Below are 17,369 nucleotides of genomic sequence, written 5' to 3' on the forward strand. Positions count from 1 at the left end.
TGCATAAATGTGTGCTAGGGTGATATCGCTACAATGTTGTGTTGATTCCTATGGATTATAAGGACTTGTAGAGCTGAGAAAATGCGGTAAGTCGAAATTTTCGAAGAGTGGTTGCGCAATTTTTTTTTCTCATTCGTTTTTGTCAGAAGGAAATGCAATACAAACAGATTATAGGTCATTGCTATTGATATAAACAGATTCTTCTATTTGTTCCCATCAGTTTGGTATATGACAATACATATTAGAGTAACTTAGAGCAGGGACAAAAAAACAAAAAAAAGAGTAACTTAGAGCTTCACAGTAATGCATTAAATAGATGCACCACAGGTCTAAAACTGAACAGGGAAAAATAATTCTGTCCAGAGCCTGAAAAAATCATGGACGGAATCAGTTAAGTAGACAATGAGAAAGGCACAATGACTTACAGGCTTTCGCAGTTTCGACCTAAAGTACTCGTACTTTCTCTTGTAGTCTCTGGAATAGGGAACAGCCTGCAAAAGGAAAAACAAAAGAGTTTACGGGCCATCTCACAATTATAGTCAGTTACAACTTTGCGATCACTTGGTGCAATAATGCGCCGTTGAGAATCATCCGCTCCGGTCACCTGGCCCGAGAAGTCCGTTGCAGTCACTCTCCTGGCTGGGTGACCAGATGGGATATTTTGTACTGCTGGCTGTGTGACTGCAAAGTGTTAATACATTTCCAGGGGCATACACACGCACACACACATACACATGCACACTCACACACTCTCTCACATCTATTCAGAAATGTAAAGCAGTTCACCACAATACTACACAATGACAGATTTCTTTCCAGGATCTTTTCCTAAAACAGAAGCTTCAAGCACAAATAAATTCAATATAACAGTTTTCGTAAGAGTTTTACAGCACTTACAACACAATAAGGCCATATAAGTGCCGAAGAATAGATGTGTTACCAGAGAGTCACATACTCAAAAAATAAGGAGGAGAGATAAGGACGATAGATGTTTGATAGGAAAGAAGGAGCAAACCCCACCAAAGCACCCGCCAACCACCCACATCACATAACAGTTTTCCAAATGTAAAGTCTCAAGTAAGGAGTCGTCTGAAGTAAGAAAACTGAGTGCCACAACAGAGAGCAGAACCAGTGTTTATTACCTAGATTGGTAGTGCCAGTCTTCAGGGATTTAACAGTCCTTAAAAAAACTTTAACTCTTTGAACCCCATCGGACGCTCGCTGGGAACGTCCGGAGGTAATAACCCTGTTCCCCATCGGACGCTCACTGGGAACGTCCGGCGGTAATAACCCTGTTTCCCATCAGACGCTCGCTGGGAACGTCCGGCGGTAATAACCCTGTTCCCCATCGGACGCTCGCTGGGAACGTCCGGCGGCAATAACCCTGTTCCCCATCGGACGCTGGGAGTGTCCAGTACTAGCGACAACTGTGTTGCTTTACTTAGTGCTATATTTTGCTCCTTTTTCTGAACTATTTCCGATACTAGTTTTTTTAGTAATGACTAAGCCTTTGTTTCCGCTATTTAGAAGTTGGAAGCAAGCTTTTGGGGTTATACTGAGACATAGTGCACCAGGTTTAGGTGACCGTGGAAAAAAAAACTGCGGGAAACGGTAGAAAAAACTCAGGGCTTGAAGAGTTAAAAACCCAAAAGGCGTATAAAAACTACCAAAGCCTGACAGAGACACATGAGAAAAGTACTCACCGGTCCACCCAACTTGTGGAGTCTTGGATCTTCCCAGTGTGTAGTTTTATTATCTGAAATTTGAGAAAGAGAACAAAAAATATAAATACATATTTCTTTTAAAGAAAAAAAAAATGTACTTTTCCTCCATACTATCTGTACTTCAAAAACATTACAACTGAAGAGTATTGCATTTCAAATGTAAATCATGACAATTTTTCTAATACTTTAAACAATCATCACTAGTACAATACATATGTGATGCATCGTGGTGAAACCAGGCGCGCGTCAAAATAATGAAATAAAGAAATTGGCATTTTTCTGGCCGTCCGGCAACTTTTTAAGAATTTTCTTTTTTTGGCTCAACACCTTCATCGTCCATTTAAAAACACATTTCTGTGTGAATGTTACAGAAAAACCGTGACTAAAGGCACATGTTGTTGTTGTTGTTATCGATCCAGCAACAGCTGGGCTCTCGCCCTTCTGTCCAATGCCATGTAGTTAAAGGCACATAAAAATGTAAATTTTCAGTTACCAAGGACTCTCAAACTATAGAGGTCACATAACTTTGGCAGCCATTTTCTCACTGATTTTGCCTCTGAAATCAGGTGACCCTCACCTCCTTCAATCACAAATATTTCGATTTCTATTCCAGATAGATGGATATTTTTTTCTTCAACAAAGGCAAGGCAAATAAACAGGCTTTAAGATGATATCAATAACTCCAGATGCCCAAATATTGACGAGCGCCTGATTCCACTGCGTCTTAACATATATACGAAATACCTTAAGCTGTCACAAAACCCAAAGTCACACAATAATTTTATATATAAGTACAAAAAAACTAGAAAATCTTACTGTGATCGATGAAGAACACGCGTCCATCTGCGTGGGTCCTCTCTTCCCAACCAGGCTGAAAAAGAAAAGAAAAAAAACTCCCACGTTTAATTTCAGGGATTTCCATTTCTAGTTTTCATTCTCACAAAAGGTAGAAAAAGTACATTCATACACTTTACTGGATGCTGCGGAAAAATTATGATAACATTTAACCCTTTCCGCACGTCGTGTTTTACTATCGTATCCATACGACGTGGGGAACTCTGTGCCACCACATTCCAAAGAGGAAATTTACTCCTTAATATGATCCGTACACTTTGCATAGCAGTCTGTCAAAATGATTTTGAGTAATACTGAAAGTTTCAAAGAGATCTTCCAACTAGAAGTATTCTAAAATGTGAAGAATACAACCCCAGAGGTACAAAATGACCCCAGGGCGTACGGATAGGGTTAACCAACTCAGAACTATTTCCTCCAAAGAAAGGTTGAAAAACACAAGGTGCAAAATGCATTAAAAGAAAATCAAAACCCCTCTCTAAAGTACACTTTTTTCAAATTATCTAATTGAATGACAAGAATTGTTGAAAGATTTCATACATTTTCTACCACAAACGAATCTCATACCTGAGAAACTATATATAACCCTTGCTGCTCATTTACAGCAAGAACTGAAAAAACGGAATTCTCTTTTAACACTTTGCCATCTCATCTCGCCGATTGTTGGCGAGGTTTACCACCCAGTTTCTTTGGATTTTCCCTAAAATATGATGGCAAAGTGTTACAGATTAGATTATGATAATAAAGTGATGACTTGAAAGTCACAAGAGAAATTCTTCAATCAATATCTATTTAGGGAAGTTCATTAGAATTCCAAACTACTTACAGGCAGAGCCCCAAGGTTGTGCAGCAAGTCTTCTTGTGAGTTTGATCTGAACATGGGACTGGGAGATTCCACATTTCGCAAAGATCCACCTCTGTGTAACAGCTGTTTGCGTGGGTCTTCCTGTAAGGGAAAAGCATGGAAATAAAAAAGTAGTTTACGGACAATTGCCACAAAGTTAATGTGGTCTATTTGGCTGTTTATTGGGCAATCTGGCATATTGGTCAATAACAGGAAGTTAGGCCTAGCCTATTGCATTGTTAGGTACAAGTGTGTAAAGCAGAGAGAGTAAGTGTCAGACGAGTTCATTCTGGATTACAGCAGGTTAGAGGGAAGTGCTGCATTGCGGCAGAGGAGGCCTGCAGAGACTTTGGCGTGAGGAAAGGGGGAATGGCTGTTCAGAGCCTCAGTCTATTTCTGTGCTTGCGTTATGAAATTCCAACGCATCGGGGCCCCACCGCAGAGGAAAGGATCACACGATCTAGAAAGAGACAGGTTCGCCTAACCCTTGTAACTGTAAACACATCTCCGCAGGCAGACAAAAGGTTCGTGTTGAATATTCTTTCATGCACAAGTAGCAATAGTTTAATAGTCTGCTTACTTTTTTTTTGTAAAGTGCTTTACGGTGCTCGCAACTGCATAAGGTCATATGAGCGCCCGGGACACACCTAATATTTTCAGTTGGTAGGAAATATTGAATTTTGCGCGGGTGGCGACCGAAGCCTAATCTTATCGATTTTAGACCACTAAGGGATTTTTAACGTGCGCAACTTGCACACGGGCCCTCCGAGATTTTTCGCCCTTGTCCGAGAAGGCTAGGTGTAGATCTTTCCTACCAGAAGATCAGGGGTGTGGCAGAAAGACAGCAGTAAGGAGGAGCCAAGGAGTAACAGTAGAGAGGCTGCAGAAAGAGTCAGGAGCCCAGAGGAGGGGGCAAAGGAGGTGAGGGGGTAGGGGGCAGAAAGTGGAAATGAAAGCAGAGAACAGAACATTGCTAGAGAGCAGGAAAGGAGGTGAAAGGAGACAATTTTAGAGAAGAAAATTTTTTGGTCGCTACCCGGATTCGAACCCGGGACCTTTGAATGAGAGGCCAACACCTTAATCTCTAGGCCAGGAGAGCCCCCCCCCCCCCTGCTTACTTGACTTGGAGAAAACTCCAGTCAGTCCAAATGTTCAGCTTCAACGGTAGACATCTTTCTACCAAGCTTTTTGCTCAATTAGGGGAACGGAACATTTCATTTCTCTGGCTAAAAACATCTACCATTTTTTTCAAAACAAAATGAAGTTTTTAAAAACAAAGGCAATTGAACTATACCAAAGGCTTTTCAACTCAGTAACAGACAAAAGCATAAATAAAAAAGGGCTCATCCAACATAAACAGATTCTCAGCAATGTAGCTATGTCTGTCGCCATATACATTCAATGTATTTTAAAGCAACAAACTTCTCCCATTGTGCAGAGCCAAAGGATACTTCAGCATGTACAGAACGAGTTCCCAGAAAGTTTTAGTTTTAGTAGAGGTCTTTCGGCGCTTGCAACTGCATAAGGTCATATGAGCGCCAAGAGGTGGATGTCAACAGAGAAGTCCTTACAGGGAATCAGACTTACTCTGCTCACCTCTCTAGCTTAAAACAGCACAAAGTCTGCTTCCACTATCAAGGCACCCCGGAAGTAGCAGGTCACAAGAGTGTGATAAACATACAAAAGAAGTAGAGGTAAAATGACGATAGTAAGAATTTGGAAAGAAAAAGCAGCAATTAGCTGTTGCAGTTCCGGGATTCACATACCCAGCTAGTTGCCTTTGTGTTGTGGTCAATGTAAAACGTCCGTCCATTGGGTGCGATGCCGATGGCCCAGCCAGCTGGCAAGGGCTCTTCTTCTCCATCATCCGTTCCATCCTCCTGTTCAAGAGATAACGCAGTTTCACAATAACCAGTATTTACCATCCTAGTTTCAAACACAGTCAGAGTTGCCCTAGAATGCAGCTTTACAATATCAAGTATTTATGATCGTAGATTCAAACACACTAGCGACCACCTGTACAAAAGGTCACTACCCACTGTGTATTTTTTAAATTATCATAATACCCATGTCAAAGATGTCTGCTTACCTGTCTAAGACAAACACCTCTCTCCAAGACAATAGGTGGCCATCTTGGACAATTGTGACTGTACTTGTTTCAGCAACAACAGAGCACTCAAGTTACTAAAAGTTGTTTCATTGTTCAATAAAACAAGAGTTCACACCCGAAACGCTCGTCTTTCATTCTGATTTGCCATAAATTCTGCTATTTTAAAAAAAGTAAGTAGATCTTTATCTTAAGTCCCAACCGACGACATGTGACAGGATACATTGGAGGTAGGGAAGTACTCACATGGCTGAACAATAGATTACTGGCTCTTTCTCATGAACGCATCTCCAGTTCACAGACCACTTTATATTCAATAAACCAGTACCCAACTGGATTATTCATGGGTCACTTTTCGGATAAGGCAGGCTAAACTATGTGTGACGAAATCATTTAAAATAATTTCCAGTCTATTCGAATTCACGCTGCATCCTACCTATGCAATTGGAAAGAGAAGTGAAAGGAAAGAGTGAGGATGGAAGGAATCGATTTCATATGTTTTAAAACTCAATACAAGACATCTGATGTGTTTGGACCACTCTGTTAGACTCTTCCGTGTCAATGAATTCACTTCTGCTTCACTTTTAGACACGGTGGATTATTTTGACTTGGTTACATCGTGTTGACACCCTCGATTACTAATAAGATCATGTTCATCTGTTCACCTACTTTTTTTTTCTTCTTCAGAATCAATGGTATCTTAGGCAAAGATCACATTTTTTACTTCTTCAGCAGCACTGCAAACAGCACATTGTTGCCCAACCCATTAACAGCCCTGAAGAAGTCTTTCATTACAAGCCCCGAAGAAGTCTTTCATTACTAGCCCCGAAGAAGTCTTTCATTACTAGCCCTGAAGAAGTCTTTCATTACTAGCCCTGAAGAAGTCATTCATTAATAGCCCTGTAGAAATCTTACATTACTAGCCCTGAAGAAAGGTTTCACAGACCTACTAAGCACATAATAAAAGTAACAAAGTTAATCGGTTTGAAAAATAAAAGGAAAAATACTTACAGGAGCTGGCATGCTCCTTCTGTTGTGCTGAAAAAGAAATGAAAGAAAATGGTACATGTTATTAACTGGAGGAAGACTATTTTTTCACAGTACGGCAACAGTCTAAGAATTATTATATAAAAAGGACTTGCTTTAATAAGAGCTTTACGGCACTTGCAACACAAAAAGGTCATATAAGTGCCGAAGATTATAGAGGTGTTACAAGAGAGTAACAAGCACAAAAAAGGAGGAGGGGAGATAAATACCATAGATGTTTGATAGGAAAGAAGGAGCAAACCACAATAGAGCACCCGCCAACCACCCACTATGGCATATGTTATTAACTGGAGGAAGACTATTCACTGTAGGGCAACAGTCTAAGAATTATTCTACAAAAAGGACTGAAGACTGACAAAACTACAAAGACAGGAAGGAAAATATGTCCATAAAGTTGTTGGTACCTTTCAAATGTGTACGCTCTCGGAGGTACTCAAAGCAAGTTAAAAATCGTCATGAAAAGCCTTTCAACAATATATATTTAACGTTATATCTGTGTTCCACGATTGTTTACAAGTTCACATTTATAAAAATAACTACTAAACTAGACTATACTGAAACATAAAGAAGGCAATAGCATTTCTTTTAGACAATTTAATTCCATTTTTTTTTAAATCTCAATGCATTTGTGAACTAAATCTGCCCATGAGCAGGCAAACAACAAAACTTTTGAAAGAATATACTTTCGCCTCTTAACACTCTGAAAATACCTCACAGTCAGACTGTTTCCTTTGAAGACCAAAAAAAAAACCCCCTCAAAACCCAAAAGGTTAAATATATCAGCATGCTTCCCGGGAAGCTGAGAATGTTTCTGAGTGTTCTATGGTCTGCTGGGGTAATAATAAAGTGTTAAGAGCATAGAACTTGCTTTCGAGTCGGGACATGCGCTATACATATGTGAGGCAGCGTGGTGGAATCAGGCTCTCGTCAATTTTTGGGCATGTAGAGTTATTGGTATCATCTTAAAGCTTGTTCACTTGTCTTTATTCTTAAGAATAAAAATATCCATTTATCTTGAATACAAGTTGAGGTATTTGCGAAAGTGGGAGGTGGAGGTCACCTGTTTTCAGAGGTAAAATTAGTAAGAAAATGGCCGCCAAAGATTAGTTATTTCCTTAGCTTAAGTGTCCGTGGTAACTGAAAATTTACATTTTTTGTGCCTTCAATCTACGTTTTTTTATAAAAATTTCCACAGAAATGAGTTCTTTAATAAGCATGAAAGGTGTTGAGACAAAAAACAAAAGTTTGATAAAAATTCATATACCTGCGGAAAAATGCAAGTTTTTTCACTTTTATTATTCTGACGAGAGCCTGATTCAACCACGCTGCCTCACAAATGCTATTTATTATTATTATCTTCAACACAGGCAATAGCAAAAGGTGAAATACACCGGCAATAGCCTCTTGCATCAGCCATCAGCCACTCACCCGTCTCTCTTCTTGGACGGACAAGTCCGACTCGCTAACCGAGGACGTTATACTGATGGCATCATCTTGGCTGATGTGTCTGCGATTTCTGTAAAGCTGCTGTGCTTCTAGACTGCGCTGCCTCTGGACTTCCTGTGCTGAAGGGGTTGCTGCCGCGCTGTAAAGGAAAACCAGGAGCAAAAACAAAAAAACACGATTTTAATTATAATTTAATCAATGTACTTATATTAGTTTTAGTTTTAGTAGAGGTTTTACGGCGCACGCAACTGCATAAGGTCATATGAGCGCCAGAAGATTAGAGGTGTTACAAGAGAGTAAAAACATAAAAAAGAAGAAGGGGAGATAAGGACGATAGATGTTTGATAGGAAAGAAGAAGTAAACCACACCAGAGCACCTGCCAACCACCCACGTACTTATATTAACAAGAGTAAAACGTGGTCAAATCTAATGACACTACAAGAGAAGCTGTACGAGTCTACAGAACAACTGAACAGGATGGCCTAGTATATTATATGATAGACACCAGATTTCACTTGTGATTTCATCGAGAAGAAGATGAACAAGAGCTTTAAAAAAAAACCTTAACAAGTCAAAGAAGAGAATCACGTCCTTTTAAAGACCCAGCAAGTGCTCCAGTATTTTCATTGTGGTGTGAAGCACAAGAAACTACACCTAAACATTATTAGCATCTCTTTTTCTTCTTGCAACCGCAGCTAGAGTTGAGGGAGAAACTGACTGCAAGATCTTTGGTCTCACAGCGCATTTGATTTCACCTGCATATCAGTTTTATTTCCACAGAACATTGAAACATCCTTAGCTAGCCACATAGCGCTTTTGAAAGTACTGAGAATATTTATATCGTTTAAGTGTCCAAGCATCTGCTCTTGGAGTCTCAGAAGCCTAATCTAATCTAATAATATTTTTTTTTTAATAGCAGAGGGTTTTATCGTGTTCGAAACTGCATAAGGTCATAAGAGCACCCAGGGGTGGGTGTCAACAGAGAAGTCTTTACAGGGAATCAGACTTAGACTGCTCACCCCTCTAGCTTCAACAGCACAAGGTCTGCTTCGACTATCAAGGCACCCCAAAATAGCAGGTCACAAGGGAGTGACAAACATACAAAAGAAGTAGAGGAAAATGACATTAGTAAGGATCAGGAAAGAAAAGGCAGCTGTTCCCTGTTGTAGATTAGGCACAGTTATGAGAGTGACATGAATCAGCCCATTTACAATTTTACTATGCTTGAACGAGATATGTCCCCCCTTTGGGAATGGCCTAAAGACACTTCAGTCAGTGGCAGTGCCCCGGGGGTGAAGCCTTATCTGTACTGCAACAACTTGTTAATCCCTTCACTGCTGACCTATATTCCCCGCCCTATGCTGACTTTGTTTCCAGGAATAGCACCTCAAATGGGTGATCCCTTTAACAATTTGCCATCATATTTTTGGGAAAATCCAAAGAAACTGGGTGGTAAATGTTATTGGAGAGATGAATATTTGAGAGTTACGGGCCCATGAGACTAGGGGGCGCTGGGCGGGCCGAACAGAGTTGCCGCCCCGTGACACTAGGGGCGCTGAAACATGGGTATAAAGGCGAGGTGGGAATTCTGTGTGCCCCTTCTGATCCGTCTCAGTTCTGCTAGAGACCAGAGTGGCCGACGTGGTCGTAGCTACCGGCGAAGTGACCTCTGAGGGCCTGACGACGCGATCTAAGCCGGCCAGCGCAGGCGCGTCGCCACCTTGCAGATCCTCACATCTTCTCCTACCAGTGAGTTGACACCAGTCGGTAAGTACAGTCTTTCTACCTCGCAATCACAGTAAACATCGCCAATTGGTGAGATGAGGTGGCAAAGCGTTAAGGTGCTATTTACTCTGTGGTAATGCATCAAATGCACAACAATGTCTTATATCATTTTAAAAGGAAATGAATGAGCCGCAATCATCATCAGCAAAAATTTCTTCGATAGCTTGATACGTAGAGAGCATACACCGCAAGTGATCAGCCATAGCTCGGAGCTAGAGTGAGATGCTAGAACTGTGAAGAGAGAATGACCGTTCTTCTTCTACTTCTTCTTCTTCTATCCCGTGGTTGGGGCAACCGTTGGGGCACCACTGCATTGGAAAACCAGCTCTCGCCATCTATTTTTGTCCTCTGCTCTCCTCAGATTGTCACCCATCGTCGTTCCTGTCCACTCTTTAATGTTGTCCTCCCATCTTCTTCTCTGCCTTCCTCTCTTTCTCTTTCCTTGTACGGTTCCTTGCAGGATTGTTTTGGCAAGTCCTGTGGATCTTGTGACATGCCCATACCATTTTAGTTTTCGTCTTTTCACTGTGGTCAGTAGATCTTCATATTGTCCCACTGCGTTGGTGATTCTCTTTCGTACTTTGGCAGTGACCGTTCAGTGACGCTATAACTCACGCTATTTCGGTCATTGTTGGTCTAACTAGGACAAACTAACGCTTCTCTAACTCGGAAAGAAAAGGGCTTTCAGGGGATCCCACTTTCGATACTAAATTGCAATTACCGACTGAGAAGGAGGAAACGAAACTAAATAGCAATACTGCCAGGCCTACACTGTATGTCTACAGCGCATAGGAGGGCCCGATTTATGGACGTACATTGTACGCCGAGCAGCAGTGAAGCGGTTAAGCTGTAAAACCCCCCTTCAGTTCTCCAGAAATTACATAGCAACAGAAGCTAAGGCCCCCACCAAATTGACAATAGCCAAAAGGGTATAAGCGGTGGATAAAAATTTCGAAAAAAAAAAAAATGTTTGAGCAAGCATTATCAAAATGTAACAACAGGTATATCAGAGGACAAAAGATGAGCACACAAGCCAAGCAACAGTTCTCACCCAGTTGGTCTCTCCCACTGTGTAGAACGAGTGAAATGGTTGACATAATAGAATCTGCCGTTGGCGTCTGTTCTCTCCTCCCAGCCTGATGGCAAAGTAGAGGACCTGACAACAGCGGAGAAAAAAGGAAAAAATACAGTCAGAAAGCTGGGGAGTTGTCACTGTCAAACATGTTTAGCTTTAGTTTTAGTAAGTGTTTTACGGCACTTGCAATATATGTGCCGCAGATTAGAGGTGTGACAAGAGAGTAATAAACACAAAAAAAGGAGGAGGGAAGATAGAGACGATAGACGTTTGATAGGAAAGAAGGAGTAAACCACACCAGAGCACCCGCCAACCAAACATGTTTAAGGGATTTAACCCAATTAGTCAGTGTCCAGTTGTCGTCGTCCATTTTTCTTAGTGACCAACCGTAACTGTCGTGAGTTGTCTTCATCCTTTCGTAGTGATTACCCTTGTCAGTGTTGTGAGCAGTATATTTAGAACGAGACCATGTTGTCAGTGTCTCTTCCGAGCAGAACATGTGAACAGAGTATGTGCCAGAATCCATATAGAAAGAAACTAACTGTAAGCTGTGACTCTCTCTTCATAAATGCCATTGTACTTTTGCTGATTAAAAAAATCCCCACAACAGTCACTTTTTCAAGTTGACTTGGAAAACAAGGAAAGTTCATCAACTGAATGTCCCTTGGTAACTTTTCTTCAGTAACAATCTGTAGCAATACAAAGCTTTTCCAAAGACTGGTTTTTAAGTCTATCAATACAGAAGAAATACAGCACTTCAAGTGTCATGCCATCGAGGAGAAGAAGAAGAAAAAGTTGATCAATACAAATTTCTCATCCAAAGCAATATATCGAGACAAGAAACATTTGAAACAAACAGTAATTCAGTTCATTTTTAGTAAGAGTTTTACAGCACTTGAAACACAATAAAGTCATACAAGTGCCGAAGATTAGAGGTGTTACAAGAGAGTAACAAACATAAAAAAGGAGGAGAGATCAGGATGACTGATGTTTGATAGGAAAGAAGGAGCAAACCACACCAGAGCACCCGCTAACCACCCACAAACAGTAATTGAGTTTTTAGTTTTAGTAGAGGTTTTACGGCGCTCGCAACTGCACAAGGTCATATGAGTGCCAAGGGGTGGGTGCTAACAGAGAAGTCTTTCCAGGGAATTAGACTTAGACTGCTCACCTCTCTAGCTTCAACAGCACAAGGTCTGCTTCGACTATCAAGGCACCCCAAAATAGCAGGTCACAAGAGAGTGACAAACATACTTAAGAAGTAGAGGAAAATGACAATAGTAAGGATCAGGAAAAAAAAAGCAGCAGTTCCCTGTTGTAGATCAGGCACAGTTATGAGTGTGACATGAGTCAGCCCATTTACAATTCTACAATGCTTGAACGAGATATGTCCCCCCTTTGGGAATGGCCTAAAGACACCTCAGTCAGTGGCACTGCCCCGGGAGGTGTAATTGAGTTTACTCTGTTGGTCTGTTACTAAGCAATATACAGAGACGAGAAACATTTGAAAGAAACAGTAATTGAGTTTTGTTTTAGTATGAGTTTTACGGCACTTGCAGCACAATAAGGTCATATAAGTGCCGAAGATTAGACGCATTACAAGAGAGTAACAAACATAAAAAAGAAGAAGGGGAGATAAGGACGATAGATGTCTCATAGGAAAGAAGAAGCAAACCACACCAGAGCACCCATCGACCACCCACTAATACAAATTTCTTGTTTCAAAACAATATACTGAGACAAGAAACATTTGAACTCTACAGTAATTGAGTTTACTCTGTTGGTCTGTTCCACTGTGTGGTGCGACTGGTGTGGTTAATGTAGTACACTCGCCCCGTTGGGTCCGTCTGCTGCTCCCACCCAGGCGGCAAAGGCTCCTCGTAGCGGCCCGGCGGTGCTGCTTCTTCTTCTTCACCATCGTTTTGTTCACCGTTGTCCAAATGTACCATTTCCCAGCCAGGCTGCTTTAAAGTGGAATGTAAAAAAAAAAAATGTGAGGCATCGCGGTGGAATCAGGTGCTTGTCAATTTTGAGGCATGTGGAGTTATTGGTATCATCTTAAAGCTTGTACACCTGTCTTTATTTGAATGAAAAAAATATCAATTTATCTTGAATGCAAGTCGAGATATTTACGAATGAAGGAGGCCGGGGTCGTGTGTTTTCAGAGGTGAAATTAGCGAGAAAATGGCCGTCAAAATTTGGAAACTCCAACAGCTAAAGGGTCTTTGAAAACTGAAACATTACATATTTTGTTTCCTTTAATCAATGTGTGCAGTAAAATTCAAATTGAAATGGTTTTTATATGGACATAAAAGAGGTTAAGCCCAAAAAATAAAAATTCGATAAAAATTTCCACACTGGCGGAAAAATGTCTGTTTCTCCAATTTCGTTACTTTGATTATTATAGATATATTCTCTATATACAATTTACATCATTGTAACATGAAAAAGCTGAACTTTTTCAAGGTGTACAGCATTTGGTGTTTTATAGCGAAAGAGCAAAGAGACAGCGATCTGAATTACCCGGATTTCACTGAAACCACGCGCTCAGAAGGCCGCGAGGCCGTGTTTACGCTCCCTAGAAGAAGCCTGTATGAAGCGAGTGTGGAAACAGCATGCTAATGAATGAGAAAAGAGAATAAAGAAAGCCACCCAAAACGAAAACAGAGAAATTAAAATATTGCCACGCACGATATCAACGTGGCACGCAAGATGACGATGGTCGCTTTGCGAAATTAAGAATTCACGCTCGTTGAATTACATTTTCGCATACATCAGTGCCCAAGAAAAATTTCCTTGGAAGGCTCAAAAACCTGCGATTCCTCGATTCCGAGGAAGATTAGCAGCAGAGGAAGATTTGCATCACTGCTGTACATTTTGTTCCATAAAATTCGTACAGCTTTTACCTGAACCTTTTCAGTGCGTACGTTACAGTGATGACAAAATCTGTCCCATATTTCTTCACCCATGCCACGCAAGTAAACTGTCTCTCAGCATGACAATTCCCCTCACGTCTACCCACACCAAACAAGAAAACTGGCCGTCTCTGCGAATACATAACAATCCCACTCACCCTGAGCATGATGATTCCACTCACCCTGAGCATGCCAATTCCACTCACGTCAACCCACACCAATCAAGAAAACTGGCCGTCTCTGAGCACACACAACAATCCCACTCACCCTGAGAAGAACAATCCCACTCACCCTGAGCATGCCAATTCCACCCACGTCTACCCACATCAATCAAAAAAACTGGCCGTCTCTGAGCACACACAACAATCCCACTCACACTGAGAAGAACAATCCCACTCACCCTGAGCATGATAATCCCACTCACCTCACTCGGGGGCTGCTCCGAGGCTGCCTCGTCAGCTTCTGTTTCATCCTGATCTTCTCGCGCGAGGTATGCAAGGTAGAGGGTGAGATGTCCTTTCACTCGCGACCTAGAACTACAATAATAATAATAATAATAAAACATTTATATAGTGCATTTCCAAAAAAAGTAGCTCAATGACAAGGAGAGAATTTTTACAGAAAGGAGTTTAAAAAATAGAGCCGAAATTGTCCATGAAAATCACCAACTGTCGAAGAGAAAAGTGCTAGTCTGAGACAGAAAATGATTCACTTTTTTTTTTTACCCTTCCTCTTATACCTTATAAAATGGGTAGCAAAAAAAAATTAAGATAAGGATAAGATCAGATAAGATAATAATAATAATAATAATAATAATAATAGATAGCATTTGTATAGCCAATATCCCCGCTCAACAGCAGGCTCTATGCGCTTTACACTATATTATTACCCCAGCAGACCATAGAACACTCCGAAACATTCCCAGCTTCCCGGGAAGCATACAGTGCAAGCAGCCGATTAAGCCCTCAAACACTAACAAACTGACAAGATCGTTCGCTGTCTATAGCCGGGTACCCATTCCCACCTGGGTGAAGTGAGGAAAATTCGTGTAAAGTGCCTTTCCCAAGGACACAACGTCGGGCCCTTGACGGGATTCGAACCCACGACCTTACGGTTGCGAGTCCGAGAGCCTAACCACTAGGCCACCGACGCCACTACTTTAATATTATCTTATCTTATTATTTCAGTCCAACATACCTTCTTGGCCTCAGTACAAAATTTTTGCACGTTATGTCTCTTCCCTCTCTCTCTGTCGCAATATTCACATGATTCAAGGGTATTTCCACAAGACCAAGAAAATCATCTCGAGTCTGCAAAATCAGCAAAACCACAAATCAAACAGGTAATCACGATGGAGATCTCATTGCACTTAGCAAAATTAATTTTTCAACCTTTCATTTCTAAATTTATGTTTTCACAAAATGAAGATCCATTTTTCCACTTGAACAAAGCCCTTTTCATAATAATAAAAAAGATAAATTTCATGCATTTCCACTGAGAAAGAGCTCAACGCACTTTCAAATAGCTCATAGAACATTTGCACAATATCGCTCCATTAGAGATCCTTTCTCTCCATCGCTCGCTCTCTTTTCCCCACACTCTCTTTCCAGTACATGCAGAGTCACAAAACTTACATACACACCCACGTACACACCGATAACAGCACACAGTCACAAGTCACTGAACAGCATGAACAAACTCTCCGTACCAAAAGAACAAGGTGTGTACATTGAGAAAGTCAGTCATTACACACTAACGCTGGATGAAAAAAAATGTGAGTGTAGCCCAGATTTGAATTTTGATAAAGTGGTCAACTCCCTTGTGTGTGGGTAATACATTCCACAGGGAGGTTCTTGGGAAGCGTACAGTTCCACGATTGTCATGTTGTTCTTTTGGAGGGTTTCTATGACTCCGTCAATCCATCTTTTTCTTCGCTGTCTTTGTGCCCCTGACCCATGATATCGTGATGTAGGCCTTGTGGGCTGGTTCTTGTGGCCCCAGTCTCAAAACGTGTCCAAAACACCGAATTGTGATACAGCGTGGTGAAATCAGACTCTGGTCCAAATAATTAAAACGAAGAAAACGGTTTGCTTAACTCATTTTTATGTCAATTCAAGCTTACATTGTCGTGTGGATTTTATTGAAAAATGTTGGTTTAAGGAATAAAAAATATAACTGTAGTTTTCAAAGACTTAAGCTTTGGATGTCACCAAACTTTGGTGGCCATTCCCTCTCTTAATTTACCTCGGAAACCAGGTGACCCTACCTCCCTATAATGTTCTATCTGACATTTTTTACCGTTTGGAGTTACAAAGACCATGAGGCCAGAAACCAATAAGTGCTCCATCTGCAGCTTTATCAAAATCAGAAGCTTGTTCGGAGTCGTTATCAAGATACCATATTCAAAGAATTGCTTTCAAAAAAGCTTGACATGATGTGAAATTCAAAATCTTTGACGTCAATTTTTTCAAAAACTAGGTACTGAGCAGATAAAAACCTTGTAACTCTGAGGTACAGACTTGGCGTATCTTCTTCCACACTCAACACAAAAACTGCCAAAGTACAAAGCCCACATTTTAATTCTTCCCGCCTGAGACACAATGCTTTCAGGGTGACCCCCTTATCTTAATGCCGTCTCGGAACCTAGTTTAGCGTTTGTGGAACACACAGTAATTTAGCAGTCAGCATTTTCTGCTATCATTTTGATAAAAGATTAAGTAATTCCTTGTGTCCGTCTCCCGTCTGCATGGAGACCTCAGCATTTTGTCTCATCTGCTTCTTTGAGAAACTTTCTTCTAAGGGTCTTTTTGAATTATGCGCCAGAATAGTTGATGGTCTGTGCATGTTTTCGGTGTGTTTGTGTGTATCTTATTTTCATTTTAAAAGAAATAATACTATTGCCCCGGTGTGATTTTTATCTTCATACGACTCTCCCTTTCTTTATATTTCTTTTGTTTTCCTTCTTTTTTTTATCTTCTACTCCTCAAATCTCTCTTCCCTTCTCTTCTTCTTATTGTTCCTCCCCCCTTTTCTCCTCCTCTGCTTCCTCCTCTTCTTACTCCTCCTCCTCCTCTTCTTCTTTCTCCTCCTCCCTACCATTTGTGAACGAAACACCCGATTCGACTCACGACCTTGGTAAACAAACGAGTCCAATTTTGAAGGTCGCTATCAGATTTTTTCGAATCCCGTTTAATTGTTTTCAAAATGGTCGGTAGCTTTTACTCCTTCATGGAGAAAAAATCCCGCTGGTCAAACTCAATCAAATGATGTCGATTGGCAGTGGGTGCTCGGTAATAGTTTTTGCCCTAGCATGGAGGAAAATTTGGCTGACTCTGACTTAGTTTATCAAATTATGAATTGGAATGGACGAGTGCGCTCGCTATGCACCACCACTACCTGAGTACAACCGTCTGATGGACACAAGGTCTACCCTACCCACCACCACACTGAACGACACACTAACTTCTCTAGTCACCCAACACACCACCACACTGAACGACACACTAACTTCTCTAGTCACCCAACACACCACCACACTGAACGACACACTAACTTCTCTAGTCACCCAACACA

General features: G+C 41.0%; 1 protein-coding gene across 1 annotated transcript in view; it reads right to left on the reverse strand.

The window, feature by feature from the left end:
* The window catches only part of LOC101847268 (E3 ubiquitin-protein ligase NEDD4), a gene marked incomplete in the record, with an annotated part of 42,064 nt that overhangs the window by 15,839 nt on the left and 8,856 nt on the right, over positions 1 to 17,369 (reverse strand). Inside the window, 11 exon segments of the mRNA XM_013084287.2 lie at positions 426 to 491; positions 1,704 to 1,756; positions 2,541 to 2,595; positions 3,403 to 3,522; positions 5,187 to 5,300; positions 6,539 to 6,565; positions 8,003 to 8,159; positions 10,858 to 10,962; positions 12,658 to 12,845; positions 14,221 to 14,332; positions 14,994 to 15,106. Of these exon segments, the coding sequence (XP_012939741.1) occupies positions 426 to 491; positions 1,704 to 1,756; positions 2,541 to 2,595; positions 3,403 to 3,522; positions 5,187 to 5,300; positions 6,539 to 6,565; positions 8,003 to 8,159; positions 10,858 to 10,962; positions 12,658 to 12,845; positions 14,221 to 14,332; positions 14,994 to 15,106 (1,110 nt within the window).

This window comes from Aplysia californica, unplaced genomic scaffold (genome assembly GCF_000002075.1).
Source record: "Aplysia californica isolate F4 #8 unplaced genomic scaffold, AplCal3.0 scaffold00283, whole genome shotgun sequence".
NCBI lineage: Eukaryota > Metazoa > Mollusca > Gastropoda > Aplysiida > Aplysiidae > Aplysia > Aplysia californica.